Source organism: Acanthochromis polyacanthus, chromosome 1 (genome assembly GCF_021347895.1).
Source record: "Acanthochromis polyacanthus isolate Apoly-LR-REF ecotype Palm Island chromosome 1, KAUST_Apoly_ChrSc, whole genome shotgun sequence".
Taxonomy (NCBI): Eukaryota; Metazoa; Chordata; class Actinopteri; family Pomacentridae; genus Acanthochromis; species Acanthochromis polyacanthus.
In genome coordinates, this window is record NC_067113.1 from 64,686,517 (window position 1) to 64,707,163 (window position 20,647).

General features: G+C 43.9%; 1 protein-coding gene and 1 pseudogene across 4 annotated transcripts in view; both read left to right on the forward strand.

The window, feature by feature from the left end:
• The window catches only part of sult4a1 (sulfotransferase family 4A, member 1), a 101,515-nt gene that overhangs the window by 73,114 nt on the left and 7,754 nt on the right, over positions 1 to 20,647 (forward strand). The window contains exons 6-8 of one of the 4 annotated variants that reach the window (XM_051954522.1): positions 3,005 to 3,143; positions 12,138 to 12,222; positions 12,334 to 12,453. In XM_051954522.1, the coding sequence (XP_051810482.1) occupies positions 3,005 to 3,143; positions 12,138 to 12,169 (171 nt within the window). In that variant the 3' untranslated portion in view covers positions 12,170 to 12,222; positions 12,334 to 12,453. Of the gene's footprint in view, positions 1 to 3,004; positions 3,144 to 12,137; positions 20,370 to 20,647 lie in introns of those variants that run through there. The other 3 variants (XM_051954507.1, XM_051954533.1, XM_051954511.1) reach the window with 3 other exon arrangements.
• LOC127537320 (uncharacterized) lies at positions 11,235 to 11,412 on the forward strand (annotated as a pseudogene).

Here is a 20,647-nt window from a genome sequence, read left to right on the forward strand (position 1 = left end):
TGTCACTGGCAATAACTCCAAAACACCTGAATTTGGGAAAATATATAAGAAACGCCTTCAGGTTGCATATTTGCGAAAATTGTTCACAAAACTCAAAGGGTGTGGCCATGGCGGCCAACTGAACTTTAATGTTACGCCATGAAGCAGGACGTCTTGTGTAAATCCCCTGTACATGCTGTAATCTACCTCAAACTTTACATGTTTGATCAGAGTCCAGTCCTGATGAGTTTCATAGACCACTATACAGTCACAGAGATAGCGCCACCTGGTGGATGGACACAAAGTGCTGCAAAAATAGCCTGTACATGCTCCAATCTGCCTGAAATTTGACCTGTGTGCTCAGAATCCAATCTTTGTGACATTCATGGGCCTAAATACATTCTCAGTCATAGCATTGCCTGGTGGAAATGCTTGGGGTCTCCGACCAGCAAGGATGTGAGGACCCGTTCAACGCTGCTTGCAGCTTTAATTATTTATTATTATTATAATAAATTCCAAACTCAAGGCTTCAGAAAGGGAGACATACAATACTTAAATTATTATCAAACCAAATGAAAAATACCCTCATTCCCTGGGCACCAGCAGGTGGCAGTGTTTGTTTTGCGATGTACTGGCAAGTAATTACAATAATCACTGTTTTACTTTGGGTGCTGAAAAAATTGAGACATCTAGTTTTTGTATAATTTTCATGGTCTAAATTGGTGGCTGCACAGTGATCTGTGGTTAGCACTGTTGTCTTGCAGCTAGAAGATCCCCAGTTCGAGTTCCTGCATGCATGGATATTCACCCGTTTCTCTGGCTTCTTCCCAGAGTTGGAAAACATGCTGATGTTAATTGGTAATTCCAGATTTTCTGTAGGTGTGATTGTTTGTCTCTGTATGCAGTCCTGCAATAGACTGGTGACCTGTCCAGGTGGGATAGACACCAGCCCCCATGACCCTAATGAGGATTAAGTGATGTATAGATGATGGATGGTTTAAATTGTCATAACTAAAGTAGGTTGTTTCAAGGTTTTTGGAGGTAGAATTAATAACACATACAATGTAATTGAAAAATGATTTAAAGCTGCTCATGAATGTTTTTTTTTTATTGAAACAGTAGTTCAAATGACTATATGCAGTGTTTAAGGAACTGCTCATACTGATCCTCTTTCCAGAAATTTTTGGTTTTGGAGCTGGTTGTTTTGGTTTTCCATCCTGAAGCTGCTTCAGGTTCACGACTGTCATTAACACAGTTTCTGGAGTGGAGACCTGTGGAGACCTTCACAGAGTTAACATAGAGCAAACACTGGACCCCCAAAAATTTGAAGTCTCTTAGAAATGTCCTGATTCTTGAAAAAATGTTATCTTCGTTTCTTCAGTGAAGATAACATTAAATGAATGATAAATCCAGTGTAGACATTGTTAATGTGGTAAATGACTATTGTAGCTGGAAATGGCTGATTTCTAATGGAATATCTCCATAGGGGTACAGAGTAACATTTCCAGCAACCATCACTCCTGTGTTCTTTTTTTTTTTTAAACTGGTGTTTAAAAACTGTTGGCAATATGTTTTATTGCCTTAAAACATAAACACAACAGGCAATTCACATTACAACAAATAACAGCGTAGAGATTGGCTCAAATTGAAGATACATGTCTAGTTGAATACAGGGAGGCGGTATAAGCATAGTAGAAAAAATAGAATAAAAAAATACATATATATATATATATATATATACACACACACACATATATACATACACACACACATATATACCTACACTTATATACATGCATATAAACACATTCACATCCATACACTTGCACTTCAATTCAGAAATTTTGATACACCTGACCATCTTCTTGAGAAAATGTCCATTTTGAGTTGTGGTTGGGCAGTTAGACATTCCATCAAATAAACATGTTGTAGTTTTTGTGTCCATTGGGCTACAGTGGGTGGGCAGGGCTTAAGCCAGTTTAATGTGATCATCTTCCTTGCCACCATCAACAGGATATGGAGCATTTAGCATTGATCCGCATTAAGTATATCACTGGGATAAATGTCAAGGACAAACACAAGGGGATGCCATGGGAGATCTGTTCTTACAATATCCTCAATCCAATATCCTATTTTGGCAATTAATCCCTTTATGACATTAAGAACACATTTTTCGCCATAACTCATCTGTAATAATTACATTAATCTCAAGGTCCCACTGCTGTTTAATATGACTAGTGTCATCCGACATGTCCTGCATCAAATTTTTATACATTACAGATATTATTTTTTTGGTGTAGACATTGTCAATGTGCTAAATGACTGTTCAAGCCGGAAATGGCTGATTTTTAATGGAATATCTCCGTAGGGGTACAGAGGAACATTTCCAGCAACCATCACTCCTGTGTTCTAATGCTACATTGTGTTAGCTAATGGTGCTGAAAGACTCATTGATGGTTAGAAAACCCTTGTTCAGTCATGTTAGCACATGGAAAAAAGTGTGAGTTTTCATGGAAAACGTGAAATTGTCTGGGTGACCCCAAACTTTTGATTAGTAGTGTATATCCATCAAATGGACTCAAACATGAGTTCAAATGAAAAACAACATTAGTCTGCGTCTGCTGGCTGTGTCAATATGCAATGTACTGACGCATTAAAAACAGCAATGTTTTATGGTGAGAGTGTCATTGAGTTCATGGTGTGTTGCAGTGCCCAGAATTCAAAATTTAATTCAAAAATGAACAACGAAAATGTTTTCAGTTGTCAAAAATAACACCAGCAAACCTACAATGTGATAACTTTATAACTGCCACATGGAGCTGTACATTTTGTCCTTTCATCTCCTCCAGCAAGCACTCTGTGAGCACAGGAGGCTATGTGTTCTCTCTAGCCGTGGGTGGATGCTGTTTAGGGAAGCAGAATCTCTGCCTTGGTGTTATTTTAGAAGAGGCACATCTCTGCAGTTTGGTGTGCTTTCCTATTGTAGATTTTACAGTTTTGCATCTCCATTTATGTCCCTCTCCAGGATCTGGGGACATTGGTGGAGCAGCTGGCCCAGTTCCTGGGTGTTTCCTGTGACAAGGCTCAGCTGGAGGGGATGGTGGAGAGCTGCAACCAGCTTATTGAGCAGTGCTGCAACTCTGAGGCGCTGTCTGTCTGCAGGGGTGAGTGGAAGTGGAAGCTGAAGAGGAGACAACTTCTGTTTGCTAATTCAGCAGATTTGTGTGTGACTCCAGCACAAATCCAATTTTTGTCTGCGTGAATGACTGTTTTTAGCATCTCCAAAGTTCCTAAACAGCTTACGAATGTTTCACATCATCTGACATGTTGTCTTCTTTGATTTATATCCCTTTATAATTTACAGTTGGTATCTTATGATCTGGCTTGATGTTTTGCCTACTCTATTTCGCCAAAGCAAGGACAATCTTTTAAAAGGCAAGCCATTGCAATTTCACAGAAGTTGCACTGGTCCAGTGATTTACTATTGATCTTCCGCAAAACTGGATAGACTTAACTGAAGCAACAGCCTCAGAAATATCAGGCCTGTTTGTCTCCAGTATGACTCGTCTTTTAAAGAAGTTAGATCCCATTATGCAACTCCAAAGCATCCATCATTTGACCTTGCTGCTTGCTTAACTGTCACGTCTCCCGCTCCTGTGACTGGGCTCGTCGGCCTAATGACAAGCGGCTGTGCTTCCAGCACAGCCGGAGTGGATTCCAATCAGCGCGGCGTATAAAGTCTGGCTCTCGCCACCACTCCGACGCTGCATCATTGGACCACCTACCCTGCCCACGACGCACTCCGCCATATTCTGCACTCCATTCACCGTCTCCTGCACGCTGCTTCTCGGACTCTGTCTCCCCTGTTGGACTACTTTGCCGGTTTTCCTGCCATCGCCACATTCCCTCCCTCGGCTCAGACATTGGACTCAGTAAGCCACCCTCCCCGTTAGTCTGTTCATGCCTAGTTTTCACCTCGGCCATCTGGCTGGTCTTTTGTTAATTCAGTTCTGTTTTACTTATAGTTTTTACCTTGACCGTATGGTCCACCTTTAGTTAGTTTAATTAGTTTTCCCCCTCGTTATTTTCCTGTGCCTTCCTTTTAAGTACTGTTGTTTATTAATATCTACATTAAATCCTTTTTCTATTTACCCACCAGCCTGTTTGCCTGCTGCTTGGGTTCACACCCCCTCTGTTTCGTTACAGAATGATGCAGCCAACCCAGAACCCAGCAGGCTTTGGAATTTTTTTCAAATTTCCCTCCTTGCCCACAGAGACACTCACGGGTGCCTCTGCAATTGTGGAGAGAATGGCTGAGTGTCTCGGGGTGATGGGGTCTGAGGTGCCCTCCGCAGCCTATGAGGTCTTCCACGCTACCTCCGGAGGCCTGAAGCTCCTCGGGGCTGCCTGGACTGGCTGTGACGGGTCCCGGGATCTCTCTCGAGATCCCAGGGCCCGAGAATCAGTGATGGGATTTCTCGAGAGGCTCGAGGCTGCTGGGGCAACCTTAGAAAGGCTCGCTGCTCCATTCTCCGACGGCTCCTTTGGTAGCCAATCAGGCCCTGTTTCCCCGCTAGCCGCTAAACCACTCGCCCAAAAGCCTGGTGGCTGAAGGCACGGCACCAGAAGATGCCGTAGCTCCCCTATTTTTGCCCTGGAGGAGCCCTGTGTCACCTCCTCTGCTGTGCTGGAGGGGCCCCGTGCCACCTCGCCTGCAGTGTTAGAGGGACCTTGTGCTGCCTCACTTTCTGAGCGTGTCGACGCCGCCACTGTCTCCGAGCGGGTCGACGCTGTCTCTCTCCCTCCTGAGGAGAGGCCCCGTGCCACCTTACTCTCAGCCAAAGAGAGTCCCGTGCCGCCTCCCTCCCTGCCAAGGAGAGGCCCCGTGCCGTTCCACTCCCGGCGGAGGAGAGGCCTTGTGCCGCCTCACTCCCAGTTGAGAAGGGGCACCGTACCGCCTCCCACTCTCCTGTCCCTGTGGGGACCATCGCACTGTCTTCAGTCTGTCTGGGGGCCGTCGCCCCATCCCCAGTCCTTACGGGGCCCATTGCCCCGTCTTCGGTCCCTGTGGGGCCCATTGCCCCGTCTTCAGTCCCTGTGGGGCCCATTGCCCCGTCTTCGGTCCCTGTGGGGCCCATTGCCCCGTCTTCGGTCCCTGTGGGGGCTGTCGCCCAGTCTTCCGTCCAGGTGGACCCTGCAGTGTTGAGGCTCCCAGCCTCCTCTGCAGCTCTGAGGAAGCCAAAAGCTTCCCTTGCAGCGGTAAAGGAGCAAGAAGCGCTCCTTGCAGCGTCTAAGGAGCAGAAGGCTCCCGCTGCAGCTCTGAAGGAGCAAGATGCTCCCGCTACACCTCTGAAGGAGCAAGAGGCTCCCGCTTCATCTCTGAAGGAGCAAGAGGCTCCCGCTTCATCTCTGAAGGAGCAAGAGGCTCCCGCTGCAGCTCTGAAGGAGCTAAAGGCTCCCGCTGCAGCTCTGAAGGAGAAAAGGGCTCCCGCTGCAGCTCTGAAGGAGCGTCCCACCTTCCCCGTGGCCTTGATGAGGCACCCCGCCTCCCCTGAGCCCTTGAAGGGGCGTAAAACCTCCTCGGCAGCCGTGTGGAAGCATAGCTCCTTCCCGGCAGCCTGGAGGAGGCGTAACGCCTCCCCCCAAACCCAGAAGAGGCTTAGTGCTGTCCTTCCAGTTCTTGCAATTTCTCCTGTCCCTCCAGCCCTTTCAGTCCCTCCTGTTCTTTCAGTCCCTCCAGGCCTTTCAACTCCCTTCTGTCCCTCCAGTCCCTCCTATCCTTTCTGTCCCTCCAGTCCCTCCTTTCCTTTCTGTCCCTCCAGTCCCTCTTGTCCCTCCAGTTCTTTCAGTCCCTCCTGTCCCTTCAGTCCCTCCTGTCCCTCCACTCCCTCTTGTCCCTCCAGTTCTTTCAGTCCCTCCTGTCCCTTCAGTCCCTCCTGTCCCTCCGGTCCTTTCAGTTCCTCCTGTCCTTTCTGTCTCTTATCCCATTCTGCCTCCTGTCCTGTCCCCTGAGGGGTCCCCAATCCCGAGCCCAGTCCCGTCACCAGTCCAGCCCCTGGAGGGGCCCTCGGATGCAGCACTGTACTTGGAGGGGCCCTCGGCTTCAGCTTCACCCCCGGTGGGGCCACTGGTTCCGGCTCCGCCCCCAGAGGGGCCACCGGTTCTGGCTCCACCCCCCGGAAGGGCCACCAGTTCCAGCTCCGCCCCCGGAGGGGCTGCCAATTCCGGCTACACCCCCTGAGGGGTCCCACCATCGCCTGTTTCCAGTCCGGCCACCGGCCCGACCCCCGGAGGGGTCCCACCATTGCCGGTTTCCAGTCCAGCCACCGGCCGACCCCCGGAGGGGTTCCATTGTCGCCGGTTTCCAGTCTGGGCCCCCGAGGGTCCTCGTCGGTCCAGCTGTTGGTTTCCAGTCCGGCCCTGGGAGGGGCCCCGTCGATCCAGCTGCCGGTTCCCAGTCCGGCCCCCAGAGGGGCCCCGTCGATCATGCTGTCAGTTCCCAGTCCGGCCTCTGGAGGGGCCCCGCCGGTCCAGTTGCCAGCAGTAATCACAGCCGCTTGTCATTAGGCTGACGAGTGGATTCTAATCAGCGCGGCGTATAAAGCCTGGCTCTCGCCGCCACTCCGACGCTGCATCATTGGACCACCTACCCTGCCCACGACACACTCCGCCATATTCTGCATTCCATTCACCGTCTCCTGCACGCTGCTTCTCGGACTCTGTCTCCCCTGTTGGACTACTTTGCCGGTTTTCCTGCCATCGCCACATTCCCTCCCTCGGCTCAGGCATTGGACTCAGTAAGCCACCCTCCCCGTTAGTCTGTTCATGCCTAGTTTTCACCTCGGCCATCTGGCTGGTCTTTTGTTATTTCAGTTCTGTTTCACTTATAGTTTTTACCTTGGCCGTATGGTCCACCCTTAGTTAGTTTAATTAGTTTTCCCACTCTGTTATTTTCCTGTGTCTTCCTTTTCAGTACTGTTGTTTATTTAATATCTACATTAAATCCTTTTTCTATTTACCCACCAGCCTGTTTGCCTGCTGCTTGGGTTCACACCCCCTCTGTTTCATGACACTTAACAGTGTTTTAATTATTTTTATTTTTATTCATTTACTCCTGACATTTAAAAACAAGGAAGTAAAGCTAAAATAAATTTGCATTGGTGAAAGAATTACTGAGTTTCCTCCATCACAGGTAAAGGGCCTCAAATTCACCATGTCAAAAAAAAGCTCAATATTTGCAGCAAATTGTGCTTCAAGTATCAAAATTGAAAGTCCCAAAATAGAGCTCAAAGTAAAACAGAAATAATCTTGGCTCAAGAATGGTAAAGACCTGAAAGATCTTCACCATTCTTGAGCCTCTCGGCAACTCTGTGGACGGTCAACCGGCTGATGTTCAGCTGTTTGGCTATGTCAGACCTATTGTGGCCAGCACAAAGGAGAGCAGATATCTCAACTCTTTTGACTTCCATCTTGATACAACTTCACCAGAGAACAAATTTGTATTAATGACACCTGCCTATAAGGTAGAACTTTCAGTTTGTTTAATTGAATTTTTCACTCCGACATGTAAACGTCTCTAAAGATCATGAAACCGTGTAACAGAACTTTTGCAAAGCCCGGGATCTGGGGTTTCACAATCGCTTGGTGGTTAGCACTTTGGCGTTGTAGCTAGAAGATCCCTGACACACATTCCGGCCTTCCCTGGTGTCCTGTCCAGCTGTCCCCTGCCTTCACTTTAAGTCAGCTGGGATAGACTCCATCCCCCCGTGACCCTAATGAGGATTAAGAGGTGTATAGATAATGGATGGATTGGACTTATATATCTGCTGCACAATGAAAGACCCTTAAACTACAACCCCTCATTTTGAAATCTTCACTGTGTTTACCTCCTGCTCTCTGAGGCTGTGGGGCTGATGTGTTTCACTTGTATCTTCATCTGAAAAGTACCCAGTAAGTGTCAGCAAGGGCGTCAGTTTGTTTTTAAAAGTGTGTGTGTGTGTGTGTGTGGGGGTGGGGGGGGTGGAGACCACAGCCATTGTCAGATGGAAATGCACACCCTGGGTGGCGTGCTGGGTAATCGGGAACACCGGGGATATCCCCGGTGGGCCGCTTTATTGTTGGGCCGCTCCAGTCATAAAATAGTAATAATAATAATAATAATAATAATAATAATAATAATAATGCTTTAAATCATGGGTCTCAAACTCGCGAGCCAACTGTGGCCCGTGGGACGATATTTTGTGGCCCTCTACTTGAGATCAAAGTTTAGCATAGGTGCGGCACGCCTGCTTTTCTCATATACTTCTGTGTCGTTGGTAAGACAGCACTTTGAGAAACTGTCGAAGAACGACGGCAAAATGCCACAAGCTGGGCTCGAACTCACAACCACCGCACCAAAGGTGGAGGCTCAACCTGTTGAGCTATCGGTACGTGCAGGTAGATGGGTCTGTGGGCCGCTATAGTACTAATTCTCCCGGGCCGAAATTTTGCCCCTGCACACCTCTGGTCGGAGCTTCCACTTGGCACGGGCGCAAATTTAGCATCTGCACGTTTTTTTTTAACCTCATGAAGGTGTGCTGCATGTCTGTGCAACTCTCGGCCGAGTGCGGATGGTGCGTTCAGGAACGTCGGAATTTTCTATACTGCTGAAAATAACTGGGTTTACAACGGCTTACATGTGAAGAATTTGAATGTGTTGGAGACAAAATGACCCCTGACAAAAAGTGGGGGGGACACGTCCCCACCGTCCCCCACTAAACTGATGCCTATGAGTGTCAGATAAGTGTTTTCAAGTAAAACTGCATTACACTTTAAAACATGCTGGAGCAGAAACATAATAAGTGGTACCCAAGTAAATACTCAAAGGACAAGCACCTCAAAATTGAGTTAAGCACTGTACTTGAGTAAATGTACTTAATAACTTTCCACCATTGGGTAAACTCATTTCATGCCACAGAACACATGATATGACTGTTTTAAGAAAAACTAGCTGCAATTTGCACAACAAGTAAATCAATGATGGGTGGTGTAAAATATGGAATTTTGTAATTTAGTGACTCTAGAAATGCTTTAAAAAACCTTATAGGAGCATGCAATTTCCACACAGTGTAGAGAAAATTACAATTTTAAAGGAAATCTTAGTGCAACAAGTGCTCTTGACTGAACGCTTGCATTTGATAGAAGACACACAACCAGTCCGTTGTTGAACAAATACAGCAAACAGGGAACAGCATAAAGAAAACACATATCCCACTTTATGGCTCCTTGGATAAGTGTAACAAATGCAGTTCCTGGTAAAAGACTGGCTAAACATATGGGACACAGCATAGAAGTCTTGACTAGATCTTGAGAGAAAGAACATTTAGAGCCAGCAGTGATTCATACTGAAGGAAAGAGTGTAAATTTAGTTAAAGCCATCAGATAGCAGTGATCTCATGATATCGACCAGAGCTCCTCTTACAAAGCTATCTGGAGAACGGGGAAGTGGATAATACAGAAGCGATGCAAAGGCAGTTCAGGGATCTTTTTCAGGACTTATCAACAAGCCATAGCAAGAAATTTCCTTTGTTTTGGTATCTGCTGTAAAGCTTTCAAAAGCATATTCCAAGCTTTATGTAGACCTCATGTTGACTTCTGCATCTCACAATCTTGTCTTACATTTCCTCCTGAACAAAATGTAGAAACTCAAAACAACTTCAAATTGTAGATGGTTTTTTTTATGATTACTAAATGGGTTATAAACATTGGCTTGACGCTGACATTAGAGATAATAGTTACAATACTGCCCTTAATTCATTTTAGTGCAGGAGTTCAGTAGATACTCACTGGTACTCCCAGGAGAGGAACCAGACGCCGTCAGAAATGGCTTCTTTATCATTGTTTGCAACATTGCCACAACTTTTGTGCTATCGTCCAGCTATATTTGTAATTAAATCATTTTTGTATTTGCTCGTTCTCAGTTCCCTGAGCAACAGCAGGGGTCAGTGACTTTGTGTATGGTTATCTCAGTGAACCATGAGACGACATATTAAAACCATACAGCAGCCCTGTTCATCTGACAGAGGATGAATCACGTGTTCCCTCTGTATTCTATGAGACTATAACCAGATCAGAATTTGACAGAGGAGTCTCAACGCTGCTTTCGCGAGACCTTTTTCCTTTCACCTTTCACCTAGAATAGCTTGGATGTTTTTTCCATTTCAACACAAACATAAATCATCCAGCATTGTCAGACAATGCCAGAATCAGCACTTAAACCCTCTAAGTCACTTGGCTTGCGCTTTATATTACTTTATTTACAATTTAACCCATCACTGATCTACTGAAATACCTTACAGTCAGTGGTGTAGCTAATAGTTTATTAAGAAATAAAAAAACATACACTATCGTCCAAAAGTTAGGGGTCACTTAGAAATGTCATTTTTGAAAGAAAAGCATTTTTTTCCAATGACGATACCATTAAATGAATGATAAATCCAGTCTAGATGTTAATGTAGTAAATGACTATTCTAGCTGGAAACAGCTGATTTTTAATTCCTTGACGCCTATTGTCACAAATTTGCAACATACTTTCATTCAGACTGCAGCCGAGATAGTGTATCCATTCCCCCAATGTCAGTTTGTGCTTATTGAATACATACCTTGAAACCTTTTGCAAGCACTGGTTTCTTGTAGGACAGGTCAGCGAGGGACCTTATTATTATATATCTGTCAGTATTATTACATATCTATGCATCTATGTTCTATGTGTAATAGATAAATTAACAATCTCCACTTATTTTAGCATCAGCTGGAAAGCAAAAGCACACAAAAAATGTTTTTTAAAATTGTAAACAAATTCAGGCGTCAAGGGGTTAATGGAATATCTCCATAGGGGTACAGAGGAACATTTCCAGCAACCATCACTCCTGTGTTCTAATGCTACATTGTGTTAGCTAATGGTGTTGAAAAGCTCACTGATGATTACAAAACCCTTGTGCAGTTATGTTAGCACATGGATAAAAGTGGGAGTTTTTATGGAAAACATAAAATTGTCTGGGTGACCCCAAACTTTGAACAGAAGTGTACATTTGACCCAAGGCAAGTTGAATGGCATATTTAAATATGTGCTATTGTCTATGGCGTCCCAAAGTGGTTCCCATTAAATAAACAACGCAGCAATTGTGTAACTAAATCAGTAAAATATACAAATAAAACCATTTGTGAAATGATTTGTGAAATGATCTTATGTTATTATTCCAAAATTGTTTTTCAATGTCGCTTCTCGGCCTTTTGGCTAAGATCAAGTGGAGCATGTGTTCATTTCAGTTGAATATTTCCAGAATTTCCCTCTGGGAATTAATAATGTCTGTCTTAGTCTAAAATGTTGTTATTGCATAAATTCCAAAGACTCTTCTTTCAAATATCTGTTTTTCATTTCACAAGAGTGTTCTCACATTTTCCCAGTAGCACTTCAAGTCACACTTTACTTCATAATTCCATGACGGCAGTATACACACTGCCCTCTCTCATATTTGCTGCTTCTAATTCAAACACTGCTGCCACATCTAGAGTTCACAACAACACTCATGTGTATGTCCAAAATCACTCTGTTAAGTCTATACAGTCTAATATAGAAGATAATTTACCCATATACAACATCACTTAAATGTACTTCGTGCTACATTGTATCCCTTTACAGTAACCGCTTTACTTTTAAGTTGAACTGTAGGGTAGTTATATCTGGGTTCATGCTGCTAGGTTAATTGGAAATCACAGCCCCTGTTTATGGGTCCCCCACTCAATTAGTTGATCTACTGGGCCACCCAAAATATATTCAGTGTTGAGCATTTTGAGTAGTTTCCAATATTACGCATGGCTCATAAAATCCCTCGAACTCTGCACATTTGAGTATTCCCATGTTAACATCGGGATGATTACAGCGCCATCATGTGGCTCCATGCTGCCACCACAGATTGCATTCGAACTATTTAGTTTATCACATTGAGTGTTTTGGATTGAGCCCTCTTTGAATTTCATGTGGGTGTATTTTCCATGAGTTCCCTGATTTATTTTCAGTTTGGTTTATGTTGTCATTTCTGTTTTGATTTTGATGTTTACTTATGGTTTCTTTCATCTGCTTTTTTCGATGTTTTGCATCATTTTTTTTTTCTTTTTAGTGCATGGAAGTCTGGTATCTGGTCTGCTATAGGTTTAACACAGAGCTAGCGGTCAGTCTGATCTGTCTCTTACACGCCACAGCAGGTGAGTCAGGCTGCAGCTCAGACATGTTAAATAAGATGTTTTACGTGTGGCAGAAACCCACTGCCCAGGGTCTGTCCTTGAAAGTCCTAACTATGCTCTCTCTTCCTGCAGGTCGTGTAGGTCTGTGGAAGGACGTCTTCACAGTGTCTATGAATGATAAGTTTGATGCAATATACAGACAGAAGATGGGCAAATCCGACCTGACCTTTGACTTCTGCCTGTGAGGAGCTCCTGATGTCTCCTCTTCCAACCACCACCTCCCTCCCCCCACTGATCTACGTCAGTACAGTCGACAAGTGCTCACATCCTGCCAAAACCCACGCTCCTATGTCTCCATTCAGTCAATCAGTCTGAAGTTTAATGGTACAGTTTGACAGTGGGATCACACTACAAGACTTTTCCCCACAATGCAATTCCCTCTCAAGTCAACATGTCATCCAAAATCACAGCCTTGTGGACCGATAAAAAAAAAAAACTAGAATTATTAGGAGATAACTGAGTTTTCTCAATCAGTAGTTAAACCAAACCTCCCTCAACCCCTACCTCCACAGTATGCTTAGACTGCTGTGTATGTTTGTGTGTACTGGTCAGGGTTAGACTGGTATAGGTATCTGAAAGTCAATACCACTGAGCTGAAGTGTTGTCAACAGGAATTCAACCCACATTCACATGTGACTGAGATACACTGAAAATCACATGAATGCAACATTACAGGGAAACAACATCCATTTAATTAGTCCATGTGATGGTTGTCTTGCTCCTAAAGGTTTCTTGACCTGTTGTTGGTCTCAGAGATGAGAAACTGTTTAACCTAGCAGGTTTTGAAAACCTAAGGGTTTTTGTGTCTTCTTTCACAGTTCCCACCATAACATACTAGTAATACACTATCGATCAAAAGTTTGGGGTCTCTTAGAAATGTCCTTATTTTTGAAAGAAGAGCATTTTTTTCAATGAAGATAGCACTAAATTAATCAGAAGTCTAGACATTGTTAATGTGGTAAATGACTATTCTAGCTGGAAATGGCTGATTTTTAATGGAATATCTCCATAGGGGTACAGAGGAACATTTCCAGCAACCATCACTCCTGTGTTCTAATGCTACATTGTGTTAGCTAATGGTGATGAAAGGCTCATTGTCTGGGTGACTCCAAACTTATGAATGGTAGTGTATTACATTAAAGTGAATGTTATTTGAGCATTTTATCATGTGCTCATGCTGTACGGCACAGTCTTCAAATGTGACCTGAAATCTAAATGCAGGTCAGACTCTCAGTCAGTGCTTTGACTTGTGATTTGCAGTGTATATCAGCCACAACTATCTGTACATGTGTGTCTTTGGATGTCAGGTGGACAATCCCTGTGAAACATTTGAATTATCAGGAGACACCAAAACTCTCAAGGGAAGAAGCCCAGATGGATGAAACACTTAGCGAGCAGCTCCATAGGTTCGGTCGTACACATGTATTTAGTGCGGCACCTGGAATACATTATTACGTGTATCTGGAAAACTACACCACCCAGCTGTTGATAACACCAATGCTTTCCCATCCTGCAGAGAATTGATTTAACTCTGATTCTGTGTACCTTCACGGTTGCGCAGATGTAATAGCAGATACATGGAAGCTAACTGTAAGAGGTGAAGCTTATCACGCCTAACTGAACCCAGCAGCTCAGTGTCACAGCTGGTGGAGTGTTGTTGCGTTGGATCATCCTTTATTTGCTTTGTTTTGCTCATGGTGCTGCAGGATTTTCAGCCACCATCACTGACACAATCGAAGAGCTTTATGTATGTGTGTGTGTGCATGTGTGTGAGGCAAAGACAGGAAGAGATGCCTTGTCAATGCTCAAACATACCACCCGAGTACATCCCATCAGATTCAATGAGCTGCCAATGGCCGCTAAAGCTGCTATGTGGAGGATAGGAACATGTACCTAGATCTGACCCAGCACTGTGGCTGGATCACATCTGACTATATTCATGTCATTAAGGAGGAACAACCTTGATAGTCATTTGAGCACCAATCTGCTGGTACATTCTATTCCTGTGAGGTGACTAAATGTGGCCCAGCTTGCCCTCTAGTGGTCACAATTTGCAGTAGCTACAGATGTCATGAGTTGAATGCAGAATTTAGAGCCTCTTATCGGATGTAGACAAACTCGGTGCAACAATTTGAAGGTTTTATCAGAAGGACAATACACTCACTGTCACTCACTGTAGGTGTGTCAACACAAACATTAGAAACAGATAAGGTGCTATAAGGAATTGAAATGCTGTTTTTATTTTAAAGAGAAACCTACTTTGAAGGATTAAGGACCTCCTATTGGCTCCCACTGGCCTCACTTAATTATAAGGAATATGAAACTAACTCCACTGTATCTGAGAATAAACAGTACGTCAATTAAATATCCACTATCATTCCAAAGTTTGGGGTCACTTAGAAATGTCCTTATTTTTGAAGTGGAAACAGCTGATTTTTAATGGAATATCTCCATAGGGGTACAGAGGAACATTTCTAGCAACCATCACTTCTGTGTTCTAATGCTACATTGTGTTAGCTAATGGTGTTGAAAGGCTCATTGATGATTAGAAAACCCTTGTGCAGTTATGTTAGCACATGGATAAAAGTGTGAGCTTTCATGGAAAACATGAAATTGTCTGGGTGACCCCAAACTTTGGAACAGTAGTGTATATGATGTTCTACCTTCCCTGCACACTGTTGGACTGATTCCTGCAGCGTTTAATGGGAATTACACAAGGTCACTGAACTCTAGCAGTGACCTCACTGAAAATCTACTTGGCAAAATTGTACTCCGGTAGTGGACTGGATATAGTGCAGACAAGGTGGTAAACTTGAACTCCTGGAAACAGAACAGAATGATTAGCAGGCCAACACAGGCCAACACCGGCAGTTCACAAAACAATCCAACATTTAACCAGTTTGATTGTCATAACATTCTTCTGTCACAGCAGTCATGCAGGAAGCTTCTTTCAACAACAAAATCTGTCCATCCATGTTTGCTTGTTTAGTAGACATTTTAACCAAACAAATCAGCTTTCTCAGGTCGGAAGTTGATATTTACAATAAATATATATGGCATGAATGCAGCATTGGCCTGCAAATGGTTCATGGCAAATTACAAATGAAGAGTTCATTTGCAAAAACAGATAACTGTTTTGATAAATTTTCAGAAAACTTTTTATTTTATTGTTTACTTGAGATAATATCAATCAAACTGAAGTTGAGTGCGTTTGACTCAGTAGAAAAATACACGACAAAATCAAGAAAAAGAAATTATTAGTGTTATTATTATCTCAAGTAAACAATGAAAAAATGAGTTTTCTGAAAATTTATGAAACGGAGTTACCTGTTTTTGCAAATGAACTCTTCAAATGTTAAATGCTTGAAATAAATTAATGATGGCTGAATAAACAGAAATAACAGATTGTTTTAAAAAAAACACCACATCTAACCATACGCACGATTCGAGCCACATGGCCTTCAGTTAAAAATGCATCCGTTCCAAAACTTAATTCTTACTTTAACGGAAATTTCAAGTAAAGCAGTTTCACTTTAGTCTCATCTCCTCTTTTTGACTGGTTGGACCAGGATAGTCTTGAGTTTGTCAGGTTAAAATTTAACCAGACAAATTGTGTCTCACCCGGTTACACAAAGAAATGAGTGAGAATTCAAAACCTTGTCTAAGGAGGAGGCCTAATCAGACAAAGGGGTTAAAATCTGAAGACTCAGGTTTGTGTCACTGACACACTGTCATGAAAGTGAAAATATCTGCTATGAAAAGACCTTTGGGTGTGCAGGACCTGCAAACATAGATTTAAGCTTGAATATGTGTAAAATATTCGAACCACATCCACACTTTTTAAATTTTTTTAAAGCACTAGATAGGGGAGTCTACTTCCGGGTAGTCGATGTAGAGGACGTGTTAGTCTCGTTCTCCCGTGGTTTTACATTTGAAAGTACTTTTCCAGGAGGTAGTGTCTACAGATACGGACCCGTACCCGTAGCCTGTGGCCTACGGATACGGCACTTTTCATTTGCCAGACAGATAAGGACCCGTACGCGAGTCTCGCGAGTCAAGAAGCTGCTAACCACTGCAAACTGTTGAAAGGTAAGCAAAGGTTAGGATTAGGGTTAGTGTTAGGATTAGGTTTAGGGTCCGTACCTGTAGTACCGATGCTACGGGTCCGTACCTCTAGCATCTACTGGGAGTCACGTGACCAGATCTCACGTATCTGATTGGCAAATGGAAAGTGCCGTATCCGTAGGCCACAGGTACGGGTCCGTACCTCTTGCAACTACCTTTCCAGAACCCCATCCAACCTCTGGAACACGTCTCACTATAGTTCGTTAGACAGAGTTTTTAACAAACGAAATGTCGAAAACAACAAAAGTGAAGAAAACCGACGGTGAGCCTTCGAATACCTGCGGCAGCTCATGCTTCGCTAACATAGCTAGCCTGCTGGAGGAGCACCGAGCTAGCATCTCAGCCGACTTCAAGACAACTTTCGCAGTCCTCGAGGAGAAACTGAATAAAACCCAGGCCACGGTAACAGAGCACGGCCAACGCATTGACTCCTTGGAATCGGGAGCTGACATAAAGGAGCAACATATTCAAGCGCTGGAGGAACGCTGTGCAACGCTAGCTGATAGCAAAAACAAGCTGGTGGCCAAGACGGCAGATCTGGAGAGCCGAAGTCGTAGGAATAATATTCATATTGTTTGTCTTCCCGAATCCATCGAGGGTCCCCGGCCTACAAAATTCTTCTCAGAACTGCTAGTCGAACTACTGGGGGATCAGGTCCTGCTGTCCCCCCCAGAGGTAGACCGCGCGCACCGATCACTTGCTGCCAAACCACAGCCGGGTTCGAGATCACGGCCCGTGATTATGCGGCTCCACCATTACCAAACCAAGGATCTTATTGTCCATGAGGCTCGTAAGAAGCGAGGCAGTCTCCAATACCAGGGCGCAACGGTGCAGATCTTCGAAGACTACACGCCAGAGGTTATGGAGCAACGCTCAAAATATCGCAACAAGTCCTCCAATTCATACGACTACACAGGTCGTATGTAACGTGCACCGGAATACGACCCATGAGAGCCGGGTTCTGCTCGAGGTTTTTCCCTGTTAAAAGGGTGTTTTCCTTGCCTCTGTCGCCTTTGGGCTTGCTCTGGGGGTCAGACATATGGGTTCTGTAAAGCGTCTTGAGACAGTTTGACTGTAATTGAAGCTATATAAATAAAATTGAATTGAAAATATTTACGTAGCGCCCCTACGGGGAAAAGGAATGCATTACGGGATTTAATTCGCGAAATGGCTTTTCCCTTGCGAAACGGCTTTTTCCTCACTTTCCCAACACGGCTTTAGGGTTAGGGTTAGGGATAGGGATATTGTTAGATAAAAGTTTGTTCATGGTGATGTTTCACCTGCGCCACCCGAGTGTTGATATTTACTCAACCGCTAGAGGTCGCATAACGTCAAAACGTAACACTCGGTCGTAATACGGATGTGTACAGATGACCTATGTGGTCGTTTTTTGTTTGCGGACAGGCTCAAATATCGAGATGTCATGGCTAAGCTATACAACCTGGGACTGAGACCGGCACTACTGTTTCCAGCTCAACTGCAGATAACACTCCGAAGCGGGGCCAAAAAGAGGTTCACCTCGGCTGAAAACGCTGCGTCATTTGCAGCCGGTTACCAACAGACGCCGACGGACGACTAACCTAGCCACCGGACTGATCCAAACTAACATGGATATGTAAGCACCATAACAAACTTTACAATTCGCTGCATTTCTATTGCGCTCTCAAGTGTGAGCTTACAGAGACTTCGGTTAAGTCGTGAGATGTAAATACAGTTTTGTGCGCCTGACTCTGCTGTTCAATAGGGGCCATTCTTGAGTTGGTTTGGTTTATTACTAACTGATGTGTCTTTTGTTTATCAAGGAAGTTCAACAATTGAAGCTTGTGTTCCGCAAAAAAGCTGTTCATATTATGTTATGCGATTATTTTTCAGAACTAATGTGATTCAGTAGACCACTCAGCAGGTCTATAATATTCCAGATTGTGTTTCATACTGCTCATCATCAGACATCGTTGCAGGTAGACTCGGATTACATAATACTTTTAGTTTATTGTACTCATATAACTGTTATACTGTTATCACTCTTCCATTTTACAGAACCTGCAATCATACTGCTTGTAGTTAACCTGTGATTCTTCTCAAAACCTGATAATAATGGGGATTTATTAAAGGGATACGGGTGCTTAGACGTCACTAGTAGGGAAGAAGAAAGAGTAAGGATAGTTGGTACCATGGTAGTTTGCAGAAAAGGTTTGTATCACAGGGAAGATAGTGAGCTAGGTGAGGGTAGAACAGGGGAGAGTTTCTATGACCTAGCTAGAGGGGGTTTTGTTCCAATAGGGTGTGTGGGTCATTGTTGGGTGGGGGGAAAGAGTTCTCTTCTTACTCACACTTTGCTTGTTAATCTCTACTCACTAAGCTTGTATACACTGCTTTGTCCTGTACCTACATGTTATACTTCCTTTATTTTTTGCTGCTGGCGCTCCAGGTTCAGCTCAACATTTCTACAGTCTCTTGTCGCTATATGTCAGATCTGACTGGTGTGGGGGCCGGTGGCGGGCGGGGAGTGAGGATTATTTAATTAAATACAGGTGAGTTGAACGCAGCTGTGAAGCGTGTCAAGATTTTTTCACATATTAAGAACCTTAATGCTGATATAATGTTCATCCAGGATACACACCTATGCAACTCTGATCAGCAAAAATTGAAGAGACTCTGGATTGGGCAAATTCTCCACTCTAAATTTACTCTGAAAACAAGGGGTGCAGCTATATTGATAAGGAAGAACGGTCATTTTACTTTAAATACTGTCATATCAGATGTAAATGGCCGATATGTTATAGCGTCTGGCATTCTCTATCAAAAACCTGTAGTTTTAGTGTCTGTTTATGCCCCCAATTGGGACAATCATGATTTTATGAAGCTACTGCTATCCTCCATCCCAGATCTAAACTCGCATTTACACACGTGGACAAAATTGTTGGTACCCCTCAGTTAAAGAAGGAAAAACCCACAATTCTCACTGAAATCACTTGAAACTCACAAAAGTAACAATAAATAAAAATTTATTGAAAATTAAATAATCAAAATCAGCCATCACTTTTGAATTGTTGATTAACACAATTATTTAAAAAAAAAAACTAATGAAATAGGGCTGGACAAAAATGATGGTACCCATAACTTAATATTTTGTTGCACAACCTTTTGAGGCAATCACTGCAATTAAACGATTTCTGTATTTGTCAATGAGCGTTCTGCAGCTGTCAACAGGTATTTTGGCCCACTCCTCATGAGCAAACAGCTCCAGTTGTCTCAGGTTTGATGGGTGTCTTCTCCAAATGGCATGTTTCAGCTCCTTCCACATATGTTCAATGGGATTCAGATCTGGGCTCATAGAAGGCCACTTTAGAATAGTCCAACGCTTTTCTCTCAGCCATTCTTGGGTGTTTTTGGCTGTGTGCTTTGGATCGTTGTCCTGTTGGAAGACCCATGACCTGCAACTGAGACCAAGCTTTCTGACACTAGGCAGCACATTTCTCTCCAGAATGCCTTGATAGTCTTCAGATTTCATCGTACCTTGCACACTTTCAAGACACCCTGTGCCAGATGCAGCAAAGCAGCCCCAAAACATTACTGAGCCTCCTCCATGTTTCACCGTAGGGACAGTGTTCTTTTCTTCGTATGCTTGGTTTTTGAGTCTATGAACATAGAGTTGATGTGCCTTACCAAAAAGCTCCAGTTTGGTCTCATCTGTCCAAAGGACATTCTCCCAGAAGCTTTGTGGCTTGTCAACATGCATTTTTGCAAATTCCAGTCTCGCTTTTTTATGAGTTTTTCAGCAGTGGTGTCCTCCTTGGTCGTCTCCCATGAAGTCCACTTTGGCTCAAACAACGACGAATGGTGCGATCTGACACTGATGTACCTTGGCCTTGGAGTTCACCTTTAATTTCTTTGGAGGTTGCTCTGGGCTCTTTGGATACAATTCGAACGATCCGTCTCTTCAATTTGTCATCAATTTTCCTCTTGCGGCCACGTCCAGGGAGGTTGGCTACTGTCCCGTGGGTCTTGAACTTCTGAATAATATGAGCCACTGTTGTCACAGGAACTTCAAGCTGTTTAGAGATGGTCTTATAGCCTTTACCTTTAAGATGTTTGTCTATCATTTTTTTTCGGATGTCCTGGGACAATTCTCTCCTTCGCTTTCTGTTGTCCATGTTCAGTGTGGTACACACCTTTTCACCAAACAGCAGGGTGACTACTTGTCTCCCTTTAAATAGGCAGACTGACTGATTATGAGTTTGGAAACACCTGTGATGTCAAT